General features: G+C 44.5%; 1 protein-coding gene across 3 annotated transcripts in view; it reads right to left on the reverse strand.

Moving 5' to 3' along the window:
- Window positions 1–25,958, reverse strand: part of TECPR2 (tectonin beta-propeller repeat containing 2) — a 57,582-nt gene that overhangs the window by 18,756 nt on the left and 12,868 nt on the right. For all 3 annotated transcript variants that reach the window (XM_056545477.1, XM_056545478.1, XM_056545479.1), the window contains exons 3-16: window positions 24,659–24,787; window positions 22,443–22,574; window positions 22,198–22,355; window positions 19,975–20,287; window positions 16,957–17,086; window positions 15,015–15,422; window positions 13,051–13,871; window positions 10,846–11,029; window positions 10,447–10,620; window positions 9,343–9,523; window positions 7,459–7,600; window positions 6,981–7,221; window positions 4,598–4,687; window positions 1,848–2,081 (exon numbers count right to left, since the gene is read on the reverse strand). In XM_056545477.1, the coding sequence (XP_056401452.1) occupies window positions 1,848–2,081; window positions 4,598–4,687; window positions 6,981–7,221; window positions 7,459–7,600; window positions 9,343–9,523; window positions 10,447–10,620; window positions 10,846–11,029; window positions 13,051–13,871; window positions 15,015–15,422; window positions 16,957–17,086; window positions 19,975–20,287; window positions 22,198–22,355; window positions 22,443–22,574; window positions 24,659–24,787 (3,337 nt within the window). The remainder of the gene's footprint in view (window positions 1–1,847; window positions 2,082–4,597; window positions 4,688–6,980; window positions 7,222–7,458; window positions 7,601–9,342; window positions 9,524–10,446; window positions 10,621–10,845; window positions 11,030–13,050; window positions 13,872–15,014; window positions 15,423–16,956; window positions 17,087–19,974; window positions 20,288–22,197; window positions 22,356–22,442; window positions 22,575–24,658; window positions 24,788–25,958) is intronic.

The following is a 25,958-nucleotide window of genomic DNA, read 5'->3' on the forward strand; positions in this document are numbered from 1 at the left end:
GGACGTCACCGTCCCACCGGGTGGCGATTGAATATCACTTACAAAGCTGCGAGTCTGTCCTGTGCCCCCCCCCCCCCCCTCCCCGGAGAGAGCTGGTACATTCTGTGACACGCGCTCCGCCAATACAAAGCCGCTCCCGTCCGAGACACCTATCTATGGCTTTCAGGAGTGACAACCTGTTACCACGACGACGACATTGAAACCTGCCGCGCTGGCGGAGAAAACGGAGCAGGCACTCTAAGTATAGATGTTCTGATACTGATCGTATAACCTTACAGAAATGTCACCTGATGGCGAATACTGGGTTTACGGAGGGCGAAAAACTTAGTTGGTACATTTGCCGAAGTTGCGGATTCGCAAACTCTGTAATAAAAACAGGAGTAGGTGCCTCCAAGTTAATTTCAGGCTGTGTTCACGCGGTGAAATTTCCGGAAGGAATCCGAAGTTTCATTGTAGCAGAGTCCCATTGTGTCCAGTGGGACTCTCCTGCACACAAGGGAATTTCTGCTGCGAAAATTCAGATTCCGGCCCCTGGCATGTCGACTCTTGTCAAACCTATATTACTGTGTTTCCCAACCAGGGTGCCTCCAGCTGTTGCAAAACTACAACTCCCAGCATGCCCGGACAGCCGAAGGCTGTCCGGGCATGCTGGGAGATGTAGTTTTGCAACAGCTGGAGGCACCCTGGTTGGGAAAGACTGCCCTAACCATTTAAGTGAATGGGTAGGAAAATACGCAGCAACAAATATGCAGCCAAATACGCAGCTGAAGGCTGTCCGGGCATGCTGTGTGTTGTAGTTTTGCAACAGCTGTAGGCACCCTGGTTGGGAAACACTGTAATAGAGGTTTGTCCAATGTCTCCTACTGCGAATCTGCTCTAAGTACGGGTGTAAAAAGATCTGATGATTTGGACAATTCAGCAGGAGATCTCCTGTAATGGTGAACTTACTGGTAGTCACCCAGCTTTTCCAGAAACAACAAATATGGATCACATATGTTACAGGGATTTTTTTTTATATATTTTAGGTACAAATATATATTATTTAATGGGGTACTTTGCACCCAGACATCTTATCCCCTATCCATCTGATAGCACCCGCCGTTGGATGCTTGTGACGTCAAAGCCCCGCCCACTCGTGTCACGCCACGCCCCCTTATTGCAAGTCACGGAGCGTCACGCATTGCATCGAGAGGGAGGGTGTGACGTAACGAGGGGGAGAGCATGGCCGTGAGGTCACGAGTCTCCGGCGCAAAGTTTGCTCTATGCACCGGATGACTAGGGCACCGCAGCAGAGATCATGGGGGGGGGGGGGGCAGCGGCGAAACCCCTGCCATCAGACATCTTATCCCCTATCCTTTGGAAAGGGGATTAGATGTCTAGGGGCGGGGTACCCCTTTATATCATATATTTGTCCTTGAAGGGAACCTGTCACCTGCCTTATGCTGTCCAAACCACGGGCAGCATGCAACAGGTGCAGGGACTGGGAGGGGGGGGGGGGGATGTACTGATGAGGGGTTTAGGGGCAGTAGTTGGACCCTCTGCACAACGCGTTTCAGGTAATGTGTCTTCAAAGGTCCGAAACGCGTTGTGTTTTTGGTGTTTTACTATCACTCTTCAGCAAGCACTCCAAGCATTGTCTATGGAGGCACCAGTGATGCCGAAGTGATGTACACTGGTATGTGCCGACACTCCACTCCATGCAGCGGAGAGAGCCAGGGCCCAGTTCGTAAGCTTGCAGAGGGTCTTAGTTATAGGACTTTCCCTACATTAGACACTTATCTCTATCCTGTTTATAGGGGATACATTTTTAAGGGCTGGAATTACCCATTTATTAGCACAGGGCTTACCTAGCTGAGACAGATCCAGTTTGGTCCAATGCATTCCGGTTGGGCACGTCTTGGACAGGGTTCGGATAAGTACCCCACCCTGCTGGTCTAGGGCCCATACAGCATCTGCACAAGCTGAGACATGGATTAACTCTGTGTCTGGGGGGAGCTGGACGGTTGACGGTCTATAAGGAGTTGTCAGGTCACTCAAGCTGAACAGGTCTTTCCTGCTTTGGGACATCCATAGGACATTTCCTGCAAATATGACAACACCAACATGAATGATAGAACGACAAGAGTGCATTTTCAGGTTCTGCAAATTCAACAGGCCTCAAAGGGGTATTGCTATATTGTAAATCAATGACATAAGGCTGGATTAAAGGGGTACTCCGGTGGAAAAAATTTTATTTTTTTTTTTTTTTTTTAAATCATCTGGTGCCAGAAAGTTAAACAGATTTGTAAATTACTTCTATTAAAAAAAAATATTAATCCTTCCAGTACTTAATAGCTGCAAAATTCTACAAAGGAAATTATTTTCTTTTTGGAACACAGAGCTCTCCGCTGACATCATGAGCACAGTGCTCTCTGCTGACATCTCTGTCCATTTAGAAACTGTCCAGAGCAATGGGGATTTTGCTATGGGGATTTTCTCCTACTCTGGACAGTTCTTAAAATGGACAGAGATGTCAGCAGAGAGCTCTGTGTTCCAAAAAGAAAAAATAATTTCCTCTGTAGTATTCAGCAGCTAATAAGTACTGAAAGGATTAAGATTTTTTTTTTTTTATATTTAAAGTAATTTACAAATCTGTTTAACTTTCTGGCACCAGTTGATTTAAAAATAATAGAGTATCCCTTTAAGCCATTATTTTATGATTGGACCCCCACCACTGATATAGCACAGCTTCAAGCGCAACTGTCACCAGTGTTTTACTCCACCCCCCCCCCCCCCCGAACTGCCCACGTGAGCTTGCTGTTGTGAACACATGTAATGCAGCCATACCTTTGGCTGCGCTTTTGGCTGCTTTATCCATGCGAAAATCATGTTTGAATGACGGGCAGCAACAGTCGGATAGGCGTGGCTGGGCTTCGCAATGGCCCTCCTGCCGCCACGATTACCCTCCCTACGTCACCGCTTGGACCGCTGCCAGAGAGATAGAGGTGTCAGCACACACGCCCCAGACGTCCTGGACGCGCTCGGCCCGGCTTGACTTACCAGAGCAAACGCTTGCTCCCTCCGCGAGTGCTGGCTCCTGCCGGATGAAACCTCCGTGCGCCTGCGCTAGCTCCCTGCCTCTGGCGCACATACGGTAGGTATCAGCCGGTCCGACTGTTGCTGACCGGCATCCAAACATGATTTTCTCAAAGCAGCCAGAAGCCCAGTCAAAAGGTATGGCTGCATTACAAGTGTTCACAACAGTAAGCTCATGTGGGTTAGTCTGGGGGGTAAAACACTGTTGCGCTTTCACTTTTAGCATTTACACTAGGTGCAGAAATGCTGCAGATTTTCCACACTGTAAAAAAAATAAAAAATAAAATCAGCATTTTCCCAGGTAATTCAGCAGCAAATTCACAATAAAAGATAAAGATTTTGTTGCAGATCTGCAGTTGCAGGTATATAGTGCGAATTACGTAAATTAGAAAAAAAAATTCATCACAAACTGAAATGGCGACCAACCCACACCCCCCCTTGTCTTTTTGTTTGTCTGCTATATTGTTTCCGTCTCTGTTCTATTTCCCTCCCGGTACCCTCTGAGTGTTTTGAAGTTAGATCGTATTCTAGTGAACTAACCGATTTGTATTGTTTACTTGCTTTTCGATTCATGGTAAATGCTGGACTCAAGTATAAAGGTCACACATGCTGTATTTTGCTGTGCATTTCCATAACCCAGTGTTTCCCAACCAGGGTGCCTCCAGCTGTTGCAAAACTACAACTCCCAGCATGCCCGGACAGCCTTCGGCTGTCCGGGCTTGCTGGGAGATGTAGTTTTGCAACAGCTGGAGGCACCCTGGTTGGGAAACACTGCCCTAACCATTTAAGTCAATGGGTAGGAAAATACGCAATAAAATACGTCCGGTTTGACCCTACCCTAAAAAGTTCTGCCTGTAGAAATATATGACCCTGAACCGCTCAGAAGATCTTTCCAAGGCGCCTGGACCTGGACATTTACTCTACTTGTGTTTAACCTTTTAGGATCATGTTCTCTTCTCATATTTCAATTGTGCTGTATGTTTTGTTTGGTAGGAAATATTAATAAAATCCTTTGAAATGAAAATTTGCATCAATAAAACGTCACAGTGAATCTGCAAGAAATCTGCACTGCAGGTGCCAAGGGAAAAGCCCATGTTCACACGTCGGAATTTCCGTGCCGGATGGTTCTGGCGCGGAAATTCCAATTTCCGTGTTCACACAAAGAATGAACATGTGTGCAGGGTCCATGGTCCATGGTATATCCATTTATGGGACTGCGCATTCCTGTGCGGTCCTAGCGTCAGCAGATTATGCCGGCGCCTGCACTCACCGTAATATCCGCAAGGAGATTCTCCATGCGGACATTCCGGAGTGTTAACATAGCCTAACATTTCTTAAAATCTCATCCACGTTGTTGCTATTGTAATGTGCTATGCAAGGGGAAAAAACGTTAAGATTCTCAAGTTCAGGGAGGGTTCCCAGAGGTCAGAGGAATAAAATTGTAATCAATCATATTAATTGTTTATTATCAAACTTATTCAGCCATACAGGGCTACTCCAATTCATTACTACTACTACATACCTTCTCCACTTGGGGAAGCAGAGGAGAAAACATTTATCCATTTTGTGGTGGACGCCGTACCTCGTGGTACTATCTGAAGCCAATAGGTGCCTGAAAGTGTATAGAATACATAATAAATGGCATTATTATATTAGATTACTGGATATTTACATTTACTATTAAAGCGTTTAAATAAATAAAAAATAAAAAATAATACATTTTATAATAATAATATATATATATATATATATATATATATATATATATATATATATATATATATTTGTAAATATAAGTAAATAATAATAATAATAGATCTGCTCAAAATCTTAAATTTTTCCATAGGCAGGGCTGCAATAGGGCTAATTTTTGCGCCAGGGTTTGTAGCCTTTACCATTTTGTAGTAGATGGAACTTTTTGATCACTTTATAAAGTGAAATCAGCAATTCTGGAGTTTAATATATTTTTTTTTATGTTATATTTTAAGATTTTGGACATTTTCCCATACAGCGATACCAAATATATTTTTCTTTCGTTTACATTTATCTTATTGGAAAAATAGTAAACGAGCAATTAGAATTTTTATTAGGGGATGTACTTTTTTCTATATTTTTTTAAATAACTTTTTAAGTCCCTGTAGGGGACTTTTATAAGCAACCATTTTTGCTTATACTGATCAATGTTTTGCTTTAGCATAGCATTGGTCAGTTAGATTGTGCTTAGGCAGGCTGTACTAACAGAATTAATATGGAAGTAACGGAGGTCTAGTAAAGGCCCCCCAGCTGCCGTAGTAACTGGTCAGCACTAGGGATCGACCGATTATCGGTTTGGCCGATATTATCGGCCAATATTCAAGATTTTGGACATTATCGGTATTGGCAATTACCAATCCGATAATGCTCCGCCCCCCCGCATCGCACCACGCTGCACTGCTACGCACCCCACACCGCCCCGGCCGCTGCCCCATTGCCTCCCCCATCCCCGGTTTTACAATTACCTGTTCCCAGGGCTCGGGGTCCACGCTATTTCTGGCTCCTGCGCGTCCTGTGTTACACTGTGCGCTGCACAGCACAATGATGAGTGACGTCCTCAACGCGACGTCACCGTCATTGCGCACAATGACAGCTCAGGAGGACAGCGCCGGAGTCAGAAGTAGAGCGGACCCCGGGAACAGGTAATTATAAAACCGGGAATGGGGGAGGCATTTGGGCAGCGGCGGCGGTCTCTGGCCGGGGCGGGGGGGGGGGGGGGGATGGGGTGGTCGCTGTGGTGCGGTGTGCTGGGTGGTGTCGCCGGGGGGGATAAATAGCCGTTAACTTATACCGGAATATCGGTATAAGTTATCAGCTATCGGCCCTAACCTCCACAGAATATCGGTATCAGCCCTAAAAAAACTATATCGGTCGATCCCTAGTCAGCACGCCACAATCGCTTTGCAGGGGTGCCGATCAGGCCCCGGTTATTAAGCCTTTTAAATGTTGCATTCAGAGGTTAAAGGGCTATTCTGGAGATTATTTTTTCTAACTAATTATGCTCAGGCTGCTGATAAATAGTCCCTGCTGCACTGCGGTTCCTTGTGTCTGGCCAAGTAAGTAAATCCTTCTGCCAACACAAATGCAGGGACTGACACTGCTAAAATGGCAAAGGAGGTAAGTAGCCTCTTTTGGTCTTTTTATCAGAGCTCCATTCAGAGAAGCATAGACTCGGCGACTCGGGTGCAATTGATCCGAATTCTCAACTTCTTTATTATAAAAGGTACCCAGGATAAAACATACAGGTGTAAAGACATATCGGGAAGAGACAACAGGAGGTTATGAAGTCATGGAATCCGACAGCCGTTTGATGCCCATAATGCACTTTCATCGGACCACCGAGCATTATGTGCACGAAACGGCTGTCATGGAATCGGACAGCCGTTTCGTGCCCATAATGCACTTCGTCGGACCGGTGGTCCGACGAAGTGCATTATGGGCCCGAAACGGCTGTCTGATTCCATGACTCCATAACCTCCTGTTGTCTCTCCCCGATATGTCTTTACATCTGTATGTTTTATCCTGAGTACCTTTTTAATAAAAAAGTTGAGAATTTGGATCGATTGCACCCGAGTCGCCGAGTCTTGGCTTCTCTGAATGGAGGTTTGATTGCAGACTCTTTCCTACTTCCGGACGCTAAGCACCAGGTGAAGATCCAAGCCAGGACTGTGGTCACATGGCACCTATACAAGAGCGATCGCTCCGTTGGATATGTGAATACAGGGCAGTGCTCAGCTATTATTTATTTTCCTCCAGTAGGTTATTTATCAGAGCACATTTGGTTAGAAGAAAAACCAAACAAACAATCTACAGAATAACCTTTTAATAACCATCCCACTGCACAATGGTACATTCCGGGCAGCGACACTCACCTATAAGGTTCCCCTTTGCTACATGGAACTCATTCTTGCCCGAGGTGATCCACACGCCGCTGGTGTTGACCCCCAGTAAGCTGGGCTGGCACTGGGGCTGCTGGGACCAGAATGTCATGCGGAGCTTGTCAGCCACTTTCTCTACAGGCGCTTGGGCTACTGTGGCCACTGTCTGCGTGGCCTGGATGAGGGTTTGGAACAAGGTGTAATGATCGAAGACAACGTAGTCTGTGATACTGACCTGTAATATACAAAAGGACTGTTCATGAACAGATAAAAATGGATATATATATATATATATATATATATATATATATATATATATATATATATATCTCTCTATCTATCTATCTATCTATCTATCTATCTATCTATACATATACACACGCACATACACACACACACACACACACACACAGTATAATATATCAGAATAATTTCTTTATATCATGGAAATTAGAAAAGGTAAAGTGCCTACTTGCCACCAATGGTCATCTTCTCCTTGAGGCTTTTTGGAGGAGACTCCGGTCCTGAACCACAAGTTGCCATTGGCGTCCAAACTCCAGATGGTGTCCTGATCCCCCAATGTGACGCAGACTGGTTCCAGAGCTTGTCTCTCACTGCAATTGAAAAAAAAAAAATCTTTAAATAAAGGAGTTAGAAAAAAAAAATGGCTGCCTTCTTCCAAAAACAGTGCTACATCTGTGTACAGATTTATGTGGCCATATTAGCGTCAATGGTTTTGTGCTGCAATAGCCTGCACCAAGACTGTGTACATTTCCAAAAACAGCGCCACAACTGCCAACAGGTTGTGAGTGGTATTGCAGCTCAGTTCAGTTTGAGGTAAATGGAGCTAAGCTTCTGTAACACACACAACCTGTAGATAGGGGTGGCACTGTTTTTGGAAGAAAGCAGCCATGTTCTTCTAATCTTTGTACAACCTCTTTAAAATATTACTATACTTTAAAAAGAGTACTCCGGAGAAATCAACTGGTGCCAGAAAGTTATACAGATTTGTAAATTACTTCTATATAAAAATCTTAATCCTTCCAGTACTTATCAGAGCAGGAAAGGATAACTCTGGGAATTTTCTACTGCTCTGGACAGTTCCTGACACAGACAGAGGTGGCAGCAGGGAGCACTGAGTTCAGAATGGAGAAAAACTAGTATACAGCAGCTGATAAGATTTACCAAAGTTCCCGTTTAAGCCTGGCAGTACTTATCTCTTATCCACAGGATAGGGGATAAGAATGTCTGTACTGGAGTTTCCCTTTAAGACTTTTTAAATAGAAATAATTTACAAATCTGTATACCATATATACTCGAGGATAAGTCGACCCAAATATAAGCAGAGGCCCCTAATTTTACCCCAAAAACCCAGGAAAAGTTATTGACTCGACTATAAGCCTAGGGTGGGAAATATATCATCCCCCCCATGTAATCATCCAGACCCCCGTCATCATCCCCCCCCCCCCCTTCATCATCACCGCCTGTCAATCCCTTAATCAGTGGTCTTCAACCTGCGGACCTCCAGATGTTGCAAAACTACAACTCCCAGCATGCTGGACAGCCGATGGCTGTCCAGGCATGCTGGGAGTTGTAGTTTTGAAACCTCTGGAGGTCCGCAGATTGAAGACCACTGCGGCCTTCGTCATCATCCCCCCCCCTTCATCATCACCGCCTGTCAATCCCTTCATCAGCGGTCTTCAACCTGCAGACCTCCAGATGTTGCATAACTACAACTCCCAGCATGCCTGGACAGCCATCGGCAGTCCAGCATGCTGGGAGTTGTAGTTTTGCAATATCTGGAGGTCCGCAGGTTGAAGACCACTGATGAAGGGATTGACAGGTGGAGAGTTCACTCGAGTATAAGCCGAGGGGGTCGTTTTCAGCACGAAAAATCGTGCTGAAAAACTCGGCTTATACTCGAGTATATACGGTAATAAATTATTATTATTAATTATTATTATTTTTATCTCCAGAGTACCCATTTAAAGAAAAAAAAAAAACTAAACCATAGCTGGTTTCTTTCAAAAACAGCGCTACTCTTGACCTCAGTTTGTAAGTAGTATTGCAGCCTGGTTCTATTGAAGTAAATGGAGCCTAGTTGTAATACCACACATAACCTGTGGATGGTGGTGGTGCTGTTTTTTGAAAAAAAATAAAAATAAAAAAAAAGCAGCAACGGTCTTTCTAATCCTGTTTAACCCCTTTAACACGCAATCTGAAACATGAATGGAGCAGGTCACACTTTGTCCTTATCAGCTGCAGAAATACTGAATATATTACAGCAGATAACACCAATGACCACCTATGTATATCCGGTGATCTGGGTAAGTGTGTAGTGTGCAGAACGCATTACCTGATGAGGTCACACTGCCAGACTTCACCCTCCGGAGAGAAGCTGCTCACTCCTTCCCTGTACAAGAGGCCTCTCTGCTCGGTGAGGGCCCACACCACGTTATTCCTGGTTGTGATCTGGGATAGCGGGCACGGGCAGTCCACTTTAATGGCTCTGGCACAGGGGCGATCCACACTAAGGCCTGGCATAAATGGACAGTATCACGTTATAGCAGTGTTTTCCAACCGGGGTGCCTCCAGCTGCTGCAAAACTACAACTCCCAGCATGCCCGGACAGCCAACGGCTGTCCGGGCATGCTGGGAGTTGTAGTTTTGCAGCAGCTGGAGGAACCCTGGTTGGGAAACCCTGTAATATAGGCTTGACAAGAATCAACATGCCCGGAATTGGAATTTTCTCAGCAGAAATTCCGTCATGTGCACAGTGCAGCAGAATCCCATTGAAAACAATGGGACTCTGCTATAATGGCTGTCCGGAAGAGAAGACTTGGTTCCGTTGGAAGGCTCGAACGGAGAGGTAAAAACGGGTTTTGCTAAGGGTTCACACCCCTACGGTAGGTTAAAACCGCGGACATCGATAGTAAAATGGCTTTAATTGACATATAGACGACGCGTTTCGAGAGCGCAGCTCTTTATCAAGTCATGTGACTTGATAAAGAGAGCTGCGCTCTCGAAACGCGTCGTCTATATGTAATTAAAGCCGTTTTATTATTTTGCTATTGATGTCCGCGGTTTTAACCTACCGTAGCGGTGTGCGCCCTTTAGGAAATCCCGTTTTTTACCTCTTCGTTCGAGCCTTCCAACGGAACCAAGTCTTCTCTCCAAACTCAGTGCATCTACGGAACCGGGTCCTGGCTGCCACGCAACTACTACTGTTTATGCGCAAAAAGGTGTTGACCTTCTGAGACCAACACGTCCAGATACGTGGGCATTATACACAGTGGAAACTGTTATTGTGTTGCCCTTGGTAACGGCACAAGGATAGCGCCACCACCGTCTGTTTATTTCTTTCCATATAAACCCATAATGGCTGACCGGGCATGTTGAGAGTTGTAGTTTTGCAACAGCTGCAAGCAGAATGCATTTCACGTATATAAGACCTTAATACCTGTCTGTAAGTACAAGTCTCCATTGGTTCTGATAATCCAGGCAGTGTCGTCGCTCAGGGCTACAAAGGACGCCTGAGGAAGAGCTTCGTACCAATGTCTCTTCCCTTTAATCGTCACTTTCCCGCAGGCGAAGGCCTTGTCCGTTTTCTGCTCAATCTTCCACAGGAGGTTTCCTAGACAGGGAAATCATTGCACAATGTTATCCCTCCTGGTATCTGCCGACACAGAGAAACCTAATCCCCCCCCCCGCCCACAGATGAGCGTGGGATCGGTTTCCTGATAATTGGTATTTATTAGGCAATTGCTTATTATGCAATTGATACAGTGAAGAACAGCCCCTAGGATTACATCGTGATGCGATGACCGTGGAGAATGACACAGGGGATATCCTGACAAACCTGAAGGAGAGACTGCCACCTGCTGGACGCCATCCTCGAATTTCTGCCACCGCAGGCCGGCCCCGGGCACGGAGCTGCAGTACAGGGAGCCCTTGTAGTCCAGACACCAGACATACTTCTCAGACACCACAAGGCTTAGGATGCCATTGGCAGGTCCCGAATACACCATCCAACTCTCTGCAAGCTAAAAGGGGATACAAAATAGGCTATACATGACTTCAAAAATACAAGAGGACGGCTTTAACATAGATTAAGGAAGTATTTCCCAACCAGGGGGCCTCCAGCTGTTGCTAAACTCCCATCATGCCCAAACAAGCCAAAGACTGCACCCTCATGGTCGGTGGAGGTCCCAGCGGTCAGACCCCAGTATTTATTTAATTTGTCACCTATACTGTACAAAAGGTGAAAATTTTATGGTTTAACCCTTTAAAAGGGGTTATCCACGAAAAAACTTTTTTTTTATATATATATATCAACTGGCTCCAGAAAGTTTAACAGATTTGTAAATTACTTCTATTAAAAAATCTTTATCCTTTCAATACTTAAGAGCTTCTGAAGTTAAGGTTGTTCTATTCTGTCTAAGTGCTCTCTGATGACATGTGTCTCAGGAACCGCCCAGTTTAGAAGAGGTTTGCTATGGGGATTTGCTTCTAAACTGGGCGGTTCCCGAGACACGTCATCAGAGAGCCCTTAGACAGAAAAGAACAACCTTAACTTCAGAAGCTCATAAGTACTGAAAGGATTAAAGTCATTTACAAATCTGTTTAACTTTCCGGAGCCAGTTGATTTTTTTTTATTTATATATATATATATATATATATATATATATATATATATATATATATATAAAAATGTTTTTTCCTGGATAACCCCATTAAGGAAGTATTTCCCAACCAGGGTGCCTCCAGCTGTTGCAAAACTACAACTCCCAGCATGCCTAACCTCATGGTCGGTGAAGGTCCCAGCAGTCAGACCCCAGTATTTATTCAATTTGTCACCTATAGTGTAAAAAAGGTGAAAAAATTATGGTTTAACCCTTTAAGTCAACTACCTGCATGCCCAGACCAGCCTTTGGCTGTCCGGTCATGCTGGGAGTTGTAGTATTGCAACAGCTGGAGGCATTCCTGGTTGGGAAACACTGATTCAGACTGACTGTCTTTTCTCCATCTGTTGCTGGTAATGCCGCGCACATCCCGCCGCCTCTCACCTGCACTCGCTCCGTTCTTGCTGACGTCCCTCGCCCGTCCCCGGTGAATAGTTTGCCGCCTCCTGATATCTATATATTAATTTCTGCTTTCTTTTATTCTATTAGCTATAACTAGATTCTTGCTGGACAAGTAGTATATTTTTGGGGTAAATATTTTGTACCATTTACCAAGTGAAACTACAATGGGGGAGATTTATCTAGACCTGTGGGAAGGAAAAGTTGACCAGTTGCCCATAGCAACCAATCAGATTGCTTCTTTCATTTTTAAAGAGGCCTGTGAAAAAATGAAAGCAGCGATCCGATTGGTTGCTATGATATGCCATAAACGTCCGCTAGGTGTGAATGCCACGTGTAGGGCCCTCACTTAGCCAGAGAATGTGGGACCGGTGACCCTTCTCAGCATGCAGTGTTATGAGTTCTTATGGGGGGGGGGGGAAACGCACCTATCAGGTATTAATTCATAGCCTATAGATATCATAAGATAAATCTGTGCAACAAAGTTAAAGGGGTACTCTGCTGCTTAGCGTTTGGAACAAACTGTTACGAACGCTGGAGCCGGGAACTCGTGACGTCATAGCCCCGCCCCCTTGTGGCGTCACACCCCGCCCCTCAATGCAAGTCTATGGGAGGGGGCGTCACAGCCGTCACGCCCCCTCCCATATACTTGCATTGAGGGGCGTGACATCATGAGGTGGCAGGGCTATGACATCACTCCCGTACTCTCAGCGCCGGCTCCATTGTTCAGAACAGTTTGTTCCAAACGCTGAGCAGCGGATTACCCCTTTTAAAAGAAATTAGAACAGGACAAATTTCTTCCAAAAACAGCGCCACCTGCCTTCAGGTCGTGTGTGGTATGGAGCAAAGTTGTAATACCGCACACAACATGAGGACAGGGGTGGCAGTGTTTTTTTGGAAGAGATTGGCTTTTTTCTATTCCTGGATAACCCCCATTAACCTTTTTAAAAGACTAGGATCTCCGATGACTGATCCAGCAATACCTGTTCTGATTTTAGTAAAGTGCTTTCTTCTTGCATGGAGCGTGACAGTTCTTGGGATACGGCCATTTCTGCCACACTGACGTCAGAGGACGAGTGGGGTATCCTGTGACCATAGATATCCTCATCGTCACTGGACGCCACGGAACGGTCGTGCTCACTGCGCTCAGGTCTGACATTTTTAATGGCTTCCACAGAGTCTTTTGGCAAGGAGTTCGCATTCAGACAGAAGCTATCCCCAATAGAACTTGAGGGTACGTAGCACTGGACATCTGTCACGTCTCGCTGCTCCTCATAGATTTCATCCTTGGTACTGTGCAAGGATTTAGTCTCTACTGAGTCATTGTGTGATCCCACCACTATCTCCACACTTTGTGGTCCGGAGCCTGTGACATCTTGTATTTCCTCTAGGTGATCTTGCTTGGTGGTCTCGTTGTGTTCCTCCTCCCGATGCTGCTCTGTGAAGTGATTTACAGCCGCTGTGTGAGTATCGGATGAAGTGACTGACGCAGTCTCGGATGTCGCACCTTCACTGGTCTTGGCGCTTCCATCGGAGTCTTTGTCTTCTTCCCCGGGTAAGGAACGGCTCTCACAATCCACATCTGGAAAGGGAGATTCAGAAGAGGGGACGGCACTGAAGACCCCGGAAGTGTTTTCATCGCCCTGATACTTCCCGCTGACCAGGCTCTCCTGAGAGCTTAAATGCTCTGCACTGCCACAGGTTAACCCCGTCATGGTGGAGGTAAAGTAAGAGGTTAAGGAGAGGGGACTGTCCACGCTCGGTGTGCTCTCAAGAGATCCGACACGACTCCTGGAACCGTTTTCTATAGTGCAAGGGAACAAAATGGTAGAAAACAAAAAACATTAAAAAATAAAAAACTTGTTGAACAATGAGTGGTAGTAAAAATAGAAAAGGCTGTTACACGCATGGGAGTGAATGGCTGATCAAGAGGTGTGTCAAGAGTCGGACCACCCATGACACTCTAGTAAAGGTTAGCTATCCCAGTGTTTTAACTATCCCAGTGCATTCTGGGAGTTGTAGTTTTGCAACAGCTAGAGAGGCGCTGTTTGGAAAACACTGACCTATCTGTTAAATAGCAATAAGATGACACATTAAAGGATGCTACATTTAAAGGGAATGTGTCACTTTTATTTTTTTAATAAATACTATTATTATATCAGATAAAGCATTTCATTTATGTATTTAGTTTTAATGTGATTGATTAATAAAGTGTGTACTGGGGGCTGCCATTACTGTAGCCTCTTTGTGGTGTGTCACTTAACACCTACACAGTTGCTTTATGGCAGGCACAGGGCATAAGAAAGTTAAGACTGAGAGTGTCTCATAGAAAAGCATTGACTGCTTACTGCACATGTGCATAGCACAGCCTAGGTGAAATGAAAGGGGGAGCCAGCACCATTTTCTTGAAGTTCCTGAGGAGCAGTGACCTATCAAGAGACATCTAGTCTGTTCTTTACCACTCTTCAGACACCAACAAAATGATGACAGTGGAATTGAAAAAACTACAAAATCCCCTCCCCCCTCTCCTTTTGCACATAAACAGAGAAGGAAGGTAGACAGGTGAGGTCAAATTTGCAGCAGCCAGACAAGTTGCTTGCTTTCACCAGATTACTCATGTTAGCTCCCTCTGCTGGTCAACAGTGGGAGATATGACAAGTAATATAATTTTTTTTATATTTTGTGACAAGTAAAATCTTTTTTTTAAATATTTCCAAAAATATAACAAAAACCAAAAAATGATTGAACCTCTAAAAAAATATATTTTTTTTAATTAATCACATTTGGTGACACATTTCCTTTAACTCTCCACATGGACTACTTTATTACAGCACTGTAATTGTTTGTGAACGAGGAAGGTTGCATTTCAGCGGTGCCAGATGTATCCGACAAACATTTCCCCCCCATTCCTCATCGCAGTTGATCCTGGATACGAACACGCAGTTACCTTGCCGTTTCTTTTTCTTCTTCTTCACTTTTATGGGCTTCACAACCAGTTCCTGGTCGAAGTCCTCGTTGCTGATGATACTGAATCTCTGTGAGGAGGGGCGCTGCTCCCGGGCCGTGTTATCAGACGAGTCCTGATCGGCGTCGTTCACACTATACCCGCTGTCTGTAGAGAAGCGACCGCGCTCTGGAAACTCCACAGAGAGAGAACTGCTCCGGGCTTTCTGTTCCGGCACTTGCTCCTGATCCCCTTCCTCCAGCTCCAGGGGACACAGCTGGATCCGCTCAGTCTTCACTTTCTGGCCAGGAGGGAGCGGGTCGTCTTCATTTTTGGATATTGAGCTATTTTGTGGCTTATTCGCCAGGGAGGCGTGTTTGGCTGGGACCCGAAAAGGGCTATGTAGTACGTCTGTAACAAAGATATCAAAACAGCAAATCTAATGAGTACTGGCTAATGGCCTGTATAGGAAAAAGAGAAAGAAAATTGATAAAATGATTATTTAATAAATAAAAATTATTAAATAAACTGGGTTTGACAAATCCCAGGTGCCAGGTCGCCATGGCTGTTGTGGAGCCTAGGTTTTTTTCAGCCCTTTCCAATAGCGGTTGTCCATCTTTTTAAAAAAAAAAAAAAAAAAAAAAAATTTTTACTTCCCTGCCCCTCCGTTCCCACACCGATCCCCTATTTTTCCTCTGGTCAGTGCTCCAGTGTTAAAGGAGCAGAAGGTATCAGGTGAACACCACAGCAAATCGGCAGCCTTGGCAGTCACACTCCATATTGAGGAGTACAGAGCGTGACCGGGGAGGCTGCAGCGGTCATGTGACATCTGCTGTTCATGTAACATCGGAGCAACAACTTGTGGAAAAGATAAGGGGACACTAATGACTGTGACACACAGGGGAGATGAGGGGACAGTAATGATTTATTCACATGACTTCATGTTACATGACATATGGCATCCTGGCTTTTAACTTTTTTTTGCTGCCTCCCAGAATCATTCAAATGTGTCAATCTCAAAATTAAAATATATTCTTAAAGGGGTTATGCTAACATTTAAAGGAGTACTCCACTGGAAAAAATTTTTTTTAATCAATTGGTGTCAGAAAGTTAAAAAGATTTGTAAAGGACTTCTATTAAAAAATCTCAATCCTTCCAGTACTTATCAGTTGCTATATGCTCCACAGGAAGTTCTTTTCTTTTTGAATTTCCTTTCTGTCTGACCACAGTGCTCTCTGCTGACACCTCTGTCCATTTTAGGAACTGTTCAGAGTAGGATATGTTTGCTATGGGGATTTGCTCCTACTCTGGACAGTTCCTAAAATGGACAGAGGTGTCAGCAGAGAGCACTGTGGTCAGACAGAAAGGAAATTAAATAAGAAAATAAATTCATGTGGAGCATACAGCAGCTGATAAGTACTGGAAGAATTAAGATTTTTTAAAAGAAGTAATTTACAAATCTGTTCAACTTTCTGGCACCAGTTGATTTTAAAAAAATTATGTTTTCTAGTGGAGTACCCCTTTAATCTTATCACTTATCCACAGGTTACGTTATAAATATCTTCTCGGTGCAAGTCTGACTGTTCTCGTGACTGATTGGGGTCACTTGTCCGTGAAATAAGTGGAGCAGTGGAATACATGCTTGGTTGCATTTGACTGTCTGGACATAATGAGAGTTGTAGTTTTGCAACAGCTGGAGGAACACTGGTTTGGGAACACTGGTCTAAAAAAAAAAACAGTGGGGTCTCAGAAATATGCCATTGTATGCAACTTAGCTCTTCCTCTCAAGATATACTGAGAGGGCTCAGATCCCAGTATATTCCAATCACTGACAACAAGCAGAGATACTAGAAACAGCGATATACTAAGACAAAGTGTTTCATTAAACAATTCGTAAATCTGCAACCCCACTAACAAAGCCGAGGATGCGATATTCTGCACTTGCCGGATATGGCTCCTTCTGGTCTGTCCGAGATTCTAATGATTTCCCGGTCGCCTTTTAGGAAAAATATTTCATTGTTGATGCAGGAGACGGACACAATATCCCCGGGACATTCGAGACCTCCAATCACAGCCTGGAAAGAAAAACCATGAAGCAACAACTTCTTACAGGATTTAATATTTTTTTTGCTTATATAGTGCAGCATAGGCTATTATTAGAGTATAATGTAGAGGTTCTTGTGTATGCCTTGTGCTTTCCTGTTTTAGCAGATATGGCAGGCATTGGTTTACAGCCATACTGATTCCAATTCCATCACTGAAATTATTTCCTACTGCTGCCTACATTTCCCATGAATCCCCTGGCTTTGCAGAGTGAGGGGATTGAATTGTACCACGGTGTGTTTGGTTATCTAGCGCTAGAAGCTGGACCTACACTAGTCATGAAGTCATGGAATATTCTAGTTTTATGCCACAACTTTATCACAGTGTTTCCCAACCAGGGTGCCTCCAGCTGTTGTAAAACTACAACTCCCAGCATGCCCGGACAGCCTTCGGCTGTCCGGGCATGCTGGGAGTTGTAGTTTTCCAAAAGCTGGTGACACCCTGGTTGGGAAACACTGCTTTATCAGATGGGGATTCAAGCAAATTTCCATGGGGGGAAAAAAAAAAAAAACTATGCTCATATGGAGGTAAATATACAGTCATGGCCATAAATGTTGGCACCCCTGAAATTTCTCACAGAAAAGGATTTCAGTAACACAGGTTTTGCTATACACATGTTTATTCTCTTTGTGTGTATTGGAACTAAACCAAAAAGCAAAGGGCGTTAAAAAAGCAAATTGGACATAATGTCACCAAACTCCAAAAATGGACTGGACAAAATTATTGGCACCCTTTACTTAATATTTGGGTGCACACCCTTTGGAAAAAATAACTGAAATCAGTGGCTTCCTATAACCATCAATAAGCTTCTTACACCTCTCAGACGGAATGTTGGACTCTTCCTTTACAAACTGCTCCAGGTCTCTTATTGGAAGGCGCCTTTTCCCAACAGCTATTTTAAGATCTCTCCACAGTTGATCAATGGGATTTAGATCTGGACTCATTGCTGACACTTCAGGACTCTCCAGCGCTTTGTTGCCATCCATTTCTGGGGGCTTTTTGACGGATGTTTGGGGTCATTGTCCTGCTGGAAGACCCAAGATCTCAGACACAAACCCAGCTTTCTGACACTGGGCTGTACAGTGCGACCCACAATCCATTGGTAATCCTCAGATTTCATGATGTCTTGTACACATTCAAGGCCCCCAGTGCCAGAGGCAGCAAAACAACCCAAAACATCACTGACCTCCCCCATATATCACTGTAGGTACTGTGTTCTTTTCTTTGTAGGCCTCATTCTGTTCGGTAAACAGTAGAATGATGGGCTTTACCAAAAAGCTCTATCTTGGTCTCATCTGTCCACAAGATGTTTCCCCAGAAGGATTTTGGTTACTCAAGTTCATTTTGGCAAAATGTAGTCTTGCTTTTTTATGTCTGTGTCAGCAGTGGGGTCCTCCTGGGTCTCCTCCATAGTGGGGTCCTCCTGGGTCTCCTCCATAGTGGGGTCCTCCTGGGTCTCCTCCATAGTGGGGTCCTCCTGGGTCTCCTCCATAGTGGGGTCCTCCTGGGTCTCCTCCATAGTGGGGTCCTCCTGGGTCTCCTCCATAGTGGCTTCCTCCTGGGTCTCCTCCATAGTGGCTTCCTCCTGGGTCTCCTCCATAGTGGCTTCCTCCTGGGTCTCCTCCATAGTGGCTTCCTCCTGGGTCTCCTCCATAGTGGGGTCCTCCTGGGTCTCCTCCATAGTGGGGTCCTCCTGGGTCTCCTCCATAGTGGGGTCCTCCTGGGTCTCCTCCATAGTGGGGTCCTCCTGGGTCTCCTCCATAGTGGGGTCCTCCTGGGTCTCCTCCATAGTGGGGTCCTCCTGGGTCTCCTCCATAGTGGCTTCCTCCTGGGTCTCCTCCATAGTGGGGTCCTCCCGGGTCTCCTCCATAGTGGGGTCCTCCCGGGTCTCCTCCATAGTGGGGTCCTCCTGGGTCTCCTCCATAGTGGGGTCCTCCTGGGTCTCCTCCATAGTGGGGTCCTCCTCTGTCTCCTCCATAGTGGGGTCCTCCTGGGTCTCCTCCATAGTGGGGTCCTCCTGGATCTCCTCCATAGCGTTTCATTTTATTTAAATGTCGATGGATAGTCCGTGCTGACACTGATGCTCCCTGAGCCTGCAGGACAGCTTGAATATCTTTGGAACTTGTTTGGGGCTGCTTATCCACCATCCGGACTATCCTGCGTTGACACATTTCATCAATTTTCCTCTTCAGTCCACACCCAGGGAGATTATCTACAGCGCCATGGGTTGCAAACTTCTTGATAATGTTGCGCACTGTGGACAAAGACAAATTTAGATCTCTGGAGATGGACTTGTAACCTTGAGATTGTTGATATTTTCCCACAATTTTGGTTCTCAAGTCCTCAGACAGTTCTCTTCTTCTCTTTCTGTTGTCCATGCTTAGTGTGACACACAGACACACAATGCAAAGACTAAGTGAACTTCTCTCCTTTTTATCTGCTTTCAGGTGTGATTTTTATATTGCCCACCCCTGTTACTTGCCCCAGGTGAGTTTAAAGGAGCATCACATGCTTGGAACAATCTTATTTATCCACAATTTTGAAACGGTGCCAATAACGGTGCCAAACTGTGTTTTTTCCAGCCTATTTTTGGAGTTTGGTGACATTATGTCCAATTTGCTTTTTTTTCTCCCTATTTTTGTTTAGTTCCAATACACACAAAGGGAATAAACATGTGTATAGAAAAATATGTGTTACTGCAATCCTTTTCTGTGAGAAATATTTCATTTTCTTGAAAAATTTCAGGGGTGCCAACATTTACGGCCATGACTGTACTGTATCGTGCTTTTTCCAATGAGCAGTTAGATAGGAACCCAATATCAGCCCAGCCAGGTTATGTAGGTCATGTGAGGTCACATACCTGATTGATAGTGTCTACGAGATAGATGCTGTACTCGTCCCAGCTCAGAACCCATCCTTCATGTAGGAAACAGGTCACCAGGCCCAGGTGCCTCTCAGACATCGTATAGGTCGCTTGGTTCGTCGTTTCCAATCGAGGATACAGCTCGAAAGATTCCAGCCCACAAGCCAAGACGTCCTTGAGAATGAAAGTCGACTGGACGGATCCGTGGGCATCTGCCTTCCAGAGGCGCAGTCCGGGCCGGGCCGCGAACAACGTAAGGTCACTTTGCTTGCAGAGGCTAGGGATAAAGCAGGCTCCGTATTTGCCATTGCTGAAAGACCAAGAGGACATTACAGGTGAACTGTAGTTTTAAACTTCAATTCGCAATAAAGAATGTAATGGTAAAACTTCTAAAATCAGTGTTTCCCAACCAGGGTGCCTCCAGCTGTTGCAAAACTACAATTCCCAGCATACCCTTGGACAGCACTCAGTTCATATCATGTGCGTTTTTTTATTCAAAGTGCATATTTTAGAGAAATATTACAACGAGGAGAAAGTGATTTGACCTATAATGACAATTGAGGTATTTTAAAGGGGTATTCCGGTGCTTAGACATCTTATCCCCTATCCAAAGAATAGGGGATAAGATGCCTGATCGCGGGAGTCCCGCCGCTGGGGACCCCCGTGATCTTGCACGCGGCACCCCGTTTATAATCAGTCCCCAGAGCGTGTTCGCTCTGGGTCTGATTACCGGCGACCACAGGGCCGGCGGCGTGTGACGTCACACCTCCGCCCCCGTGTGACATCACGCTCCGCCCCTCAATGCAAGCCTATGGGAGGGGGCGTGAAAGCAATCACATCCCCTCCCATAGGCTTGCATTGAGGGGCGGAGCGTGACATCACATGGGGCGGAGGAGTGACGTCACACGCCATCGGCCCTGTGGTCGCCGGTAATAGGGGATAAGATGTCTAAGCACTGGAGTACCCCTTTAAGATCTGAAGTCTTCAGTTCTTATTGCATTTTGGCTGCTTCTACTGTGATTTAACAAAACCGTGGTAAAAATTACAAATTTTTACTGTGATTTTCACAATTGCTGAAAAGTAGTATTTTTGTTGTTGCTCCGTTTTAGAGAAAACCATGGCATACACAGAAAAAACACAGCATGAAACGCAATGTGTGTTTGTATATGGGGAGGTATATAACTAATATATATCATGATCCCATAGAGACAGCAGCAATATATGGATAGAGCTGGAGGGGAGGTGTATAACAACTATATAACTCATACATATAGCAGCAGCATACACAGTTATAAGCTCTATCTGTATACTGCTGTTATCTCTATGGGATCAGGATATCTAGTAGTTATACACCTCCCCTCCAGACCTATCTGTATACTGCTGCTGCTATCTCTATAGGATAATGATATATAATAGTTATACTCCTTCCCTTCCCAGCTCTATCTCTATGGGATCAGGATATATAAAAGTTATACACCTGCCTCCAGCTCTATCTGTATACTGCTGCTGCTATATCTATGGGATCTGGTTATATAGTAGTTATACACCTCCTAACCAACTCTGTTATATATCCTGATCCAATAGAGAATAGCAGCAGTATACAGATAGAGCTGGGAAGGGAGGGATCTGAGAGCTAGCAGCAGGGATCTGGTATGTAGTGATGTCATCCTATAGTTCACAGAAAGTCAGAACCTAAAATTGACATCCTGTTATGACACATTAAAGGGGTACTCCGGTGGAATTTTTTTATTTTTTTTTTATCAAATGGTGCCAGAAAGTGAAGCAGATTTGTAAATTACTTCTATTTAAAAATCTTAATCCTCGCAGTACTTATCAGCTGCTATATGCTCCATAGGAAGTTCTTTTCTTTTTGAATTTCCTTTCAATCTGAGCACTGTGGTCAGACAGAAAGGAAATTCAAAAAGATAAGAACTTCCTGTGGAACATACATCAGTTGATAAGTACTGAAAGGATTAAGATTTTTAAATAGAAGTAATTTAGAATTCCGTTTAACTTTCAGGCACCAGTTGATTTGAAAAAAAATAAAAATAAAGTACCCCTTTAATGTGTATGGGGCCTGGGTTCAGGCAGACGGATTTACACATGCTCAATACTTTTATATTTGGAGAGATATGCTGTAGCCAGTTGTACCCCGGCCATTTAGACATTACTAATACGCCCTAGTAATACATCATCAATATATGGTAAATGCAAACTTACGATTTTCTAGGCTGATTTCCAACTTGCTTGACCGACTTCTCTTCGGTGTAGAAGAGCAGACACCTCTGAGTGGTCGATACCAGCAGAATCTTGTGGCTGTAATCCAGCTGGACGATAGAGGACAATTCCTCCAGAATAAGGCAGGGGTTACATGTACCCTAAATGAAGACGCAGGAGGAGTCAGTGCTGTGAACAACACGCACAGAATATGGAGGGGGATGATCAATATGAAGAGCGGTATTCACCTTATCAAAATCCAAATCGGACTGGATAATTTTTCCTCTTTCGTCGCCAGAAAATAATTTCATTCCATTGGGGCTCCAGGCCAGGGACGTAATACTGCTCTTGTGATTGCCCACCACGTCGAACCTCCGTAACTGCAACAAGAAGGAAAATAAAAGGCGTACTCCGGTGGCAAACTATTTTTTTTTTTTTAATCAACTGGTGGCAAAAAGTTAAACAGATTCGTAAATTACTTCTATTAAAAAATCTTAATCCTTTCAGTACTTATTAGCTGCTGAATACACTAGAGGAAATTGTTTTCTTTTTGGAACACAGAGCTCTCTGCTGACATCATGAGCACAGTGCTCTCTGCTGACACCTCTGTCCATTTTAGGAACTGTCCAGAGCAGCATATGTTTTCTATGGGGATTTTCTCCTACTAAGTTTCCCCCCAGAGTACCCCTTTAATGTTGATAGGAGAAAAGCCTTCAGTCCAAGCCAGTGTTTCCCAACAGCCTCTCTAGACTCTCGACTCTCTAGACCAGTGTTTTCATACCAGGTTGCCTCCAGCTGTTGCAAAATTACAACTCCCAGCATCCGCAGACAGCTGTCGGCTGTCCGGGGATACTGGGAGTTGTAGTTTTGCAACAGCTGGACACACCCTGGTATGGAAACACTGGTCTAGACCTTCCAGTGCTTAATGTGTCAGAACAGGATGTCAGTTTTGGGTTCTGACTTTCTGTGATCTACAAGATGACATCACTACATACCAGATCCCTGCTGCTAGCTCTCAGATCCCTCCCTTCCCAGCTCTATCTGTATACTGCTGCTATTCTCTATGGGATCAGGATATATAACAGAGTTGGAAAGGTGGTGTATAACTACTATATAACCTGATCCCATAAATATAGCTGCAGCAGTATACAGACAGAGCTGGAGTCAGGTGTATAACTTTTATATATCCTGATCCCATAGAGATAGCAGCAGTATACAGATCGACCTAGGAAGGGAAGGAGTATAACTATTATATATCATTATCCTATAGAGATAGCAGAAGCCATATACAGATAGAGCTGGAGGAGAGGTGCATAACTACTATATATCCTGATCCCATAGAGATAGCAGCAGTATACAGATAGAGCTGGAGGGGAGGTGTATACCTACAGTATATCCTGATCCCATAGAGATAACAGCAGTATACAGATAGAGCTGGAGGGGAGGTGTAACAGCCAGTGTTTCCCAACAGCCAAAGGCTGTGCGGCATGCTGGGAGTTGTAGTTTTGCCACACCTGGAGGCACCCTGGTTGGGAAGCACTGATCCAAGCAGGTGCGGGCAGGTATGGCCTTGCCGGGAGGGAAGACACTTTTTTTTTTTTTTTTATTATTTAGCAGCCTATGTCCCATTGTGCCAATGTATGTTTGTATGCACCATTGTTTCCCCCAATATAATGCCTGAGAAAGACATATAAAGCTACGCGATTGTTATGCACAATTACCCCCGACAAATACATTTAGTTCTTTCACTGTTCTTGGGTGTGAATGAGAATAAAGAGGTGGTCCAGTGAAAAACAACTTATCCCCTACCCATAGGATAGGGCAGGCATAGGCAACCTTTGGCACTGTATATGTTTTGGACTACATCTCCCATGATACTTTGTCAGCAGTTTGGCTGTAAGAGCATCATGGGAGAAGTAGTTCAAAACATCTGTAGTGCCAAAAGGTTGCCTATGCCTGGGATAGGGGGTAAGTATTTGATCTCCGGGACCCCCGAAGTCTCCCGAACGGGACCCCAGGTCCTATACAGGAGAGAGATTTATGGCTGGGGGGGGGGGGGTCCCCACCGATCAGACACTTATCCCCTATACCAGTGTTATTCAACCTGCAGACCTCCAGATGTTTCAAAACTACAACCCCCAGCATGCCCGGACAGCCGTTGGCTGTCCGAGCATGCTGGGAGTTGTAGTTTTGCAACATCTGGAGGTCCGCAGGTTGGAGACCACTGCCCTATACGGTTTTTCTCCAAAACCCCCCTTTTAAATCTGCAGCCCCATGTGAAGGTGTCCTAAAAGGCCATGCGTTCTTTTTTTTTTTTGTCACAATTTACTGTTCTAATCATCATGGCGATCTGATGCGTGAGACTTCTATGTACACTACCCAATAAACTGACCGGATGCATCACTGTTACTTTTAGATTAGAATATAAGATTGCGCTGGGAATCCCGGTCATGGTTGTACAGACCTGTTTGTTTCTTCCAGGAAGAGGAGAAACCAGCTGGAAAATGGCCACCCTCCCGGAAACGGTGCCCACTGCTACCAGGTCATCAAAGCAGCTCAGAAGCTTAGTGACAGATATAGACTCAGTCTTCCCCTGGAAATGATAGAAAAGAAAGAGCATGAACCATATGTCACATAACCTGGATAAAAGATGAAAATCTATCCCACATTTAGAATAGGTAATACAAAAATGATCAGTGGGGGTCCGACTACTCACAAGAACGGAGGTCCCTTATCTGCAGAGTGATCACCACTCCATTCACATACTATAGGACTAAGAGATTACAGCACTGTACTTACCTTGCACTTTATTCACTCAGAGGACAAGGGACCTCTTTCTGACCCATTTTGGGATCCATATTCTGCACCAAATTTTTCTGAAGTAGAGCTCCCTGCATAAGAACAGAGTTAAAGGGGTACTCCGGTGGAAAACATTATTATTATTTTATTTTTTAATCAACTGATGCCAGAAAGTTAAACAGATTTGTAAATGACTTCTATTAAAAAATATTTACCCTTCCAGTACTTTTTAGCAGCTGTATGCTACAGAGGAAATTCTTTTTTCTTTTTGAATTTCTTTTTTGTCTTGTCCACAGTGCTCTCTGCTGACACCTGATGCCCATATCAGTAACAGTCCAGAGCAGGAGAAAATCCCCATAGAAAACCTATGCTGCTCTGGACAGTTCCTGACACGGACAGAGGTGTCAACAGAGAGCACTGTGGACAAGACAAAAAATAAATTCAAAAAGTAAAGAATTTCCTCGGTAGCATACAGCTGCTAAAGAGTACTGGAAGGGTAAATATTTTTTAATAGAAGTCATTTACAAATTTGCTTAACTTTCTGGCACCAGTTGATTTAAAAAAATAAAATAATAATAATAATAATAATAATAATAATAATAATAATAATAATAGTTTTCCACCGGAGTACCCCTTTAAGATATACAAAGTTGCCTGCCTGCCGCCACCACTAGGTGGAGCTAACTGCATCATACTGAATCTAACGCAATGTTTCCCACCAAGTGTGTCTCCAGCTGTTTCAAAACTACAACTCCCAGCCTTTGGCTTTCTGGGCATGCTGAGATTTGTATTTTGGCAACAGATGGATACACACTGGTTAGGAAACATTGCATTAGAATCAGTAGGATGCAGTTAGCTCCACCTAGTGGTGGCAGCAGGCAGGTGACTTTGTATCTCTTCACTCTGTTCATACACAGGGGATTTGGAGCACGGTTTCAGAAAAATTTGGCGCAGAATTTGGATCC

Source organism: Hyla sarda, chromosome 11, assembly GCF_029499605.1.
Source record: "Hyla sarda isolate aHylSar1 chromosome 11, aHylSar1.hap1, whole genome shotgun sequence".
In the NCBI taxonomy this organism is placed as follows: domain Eukaryota; kingdom Metazoa; phylum Chordata; class Amphibia; order Anura; family Hylidae; genus Hyla; species Hyla sarda.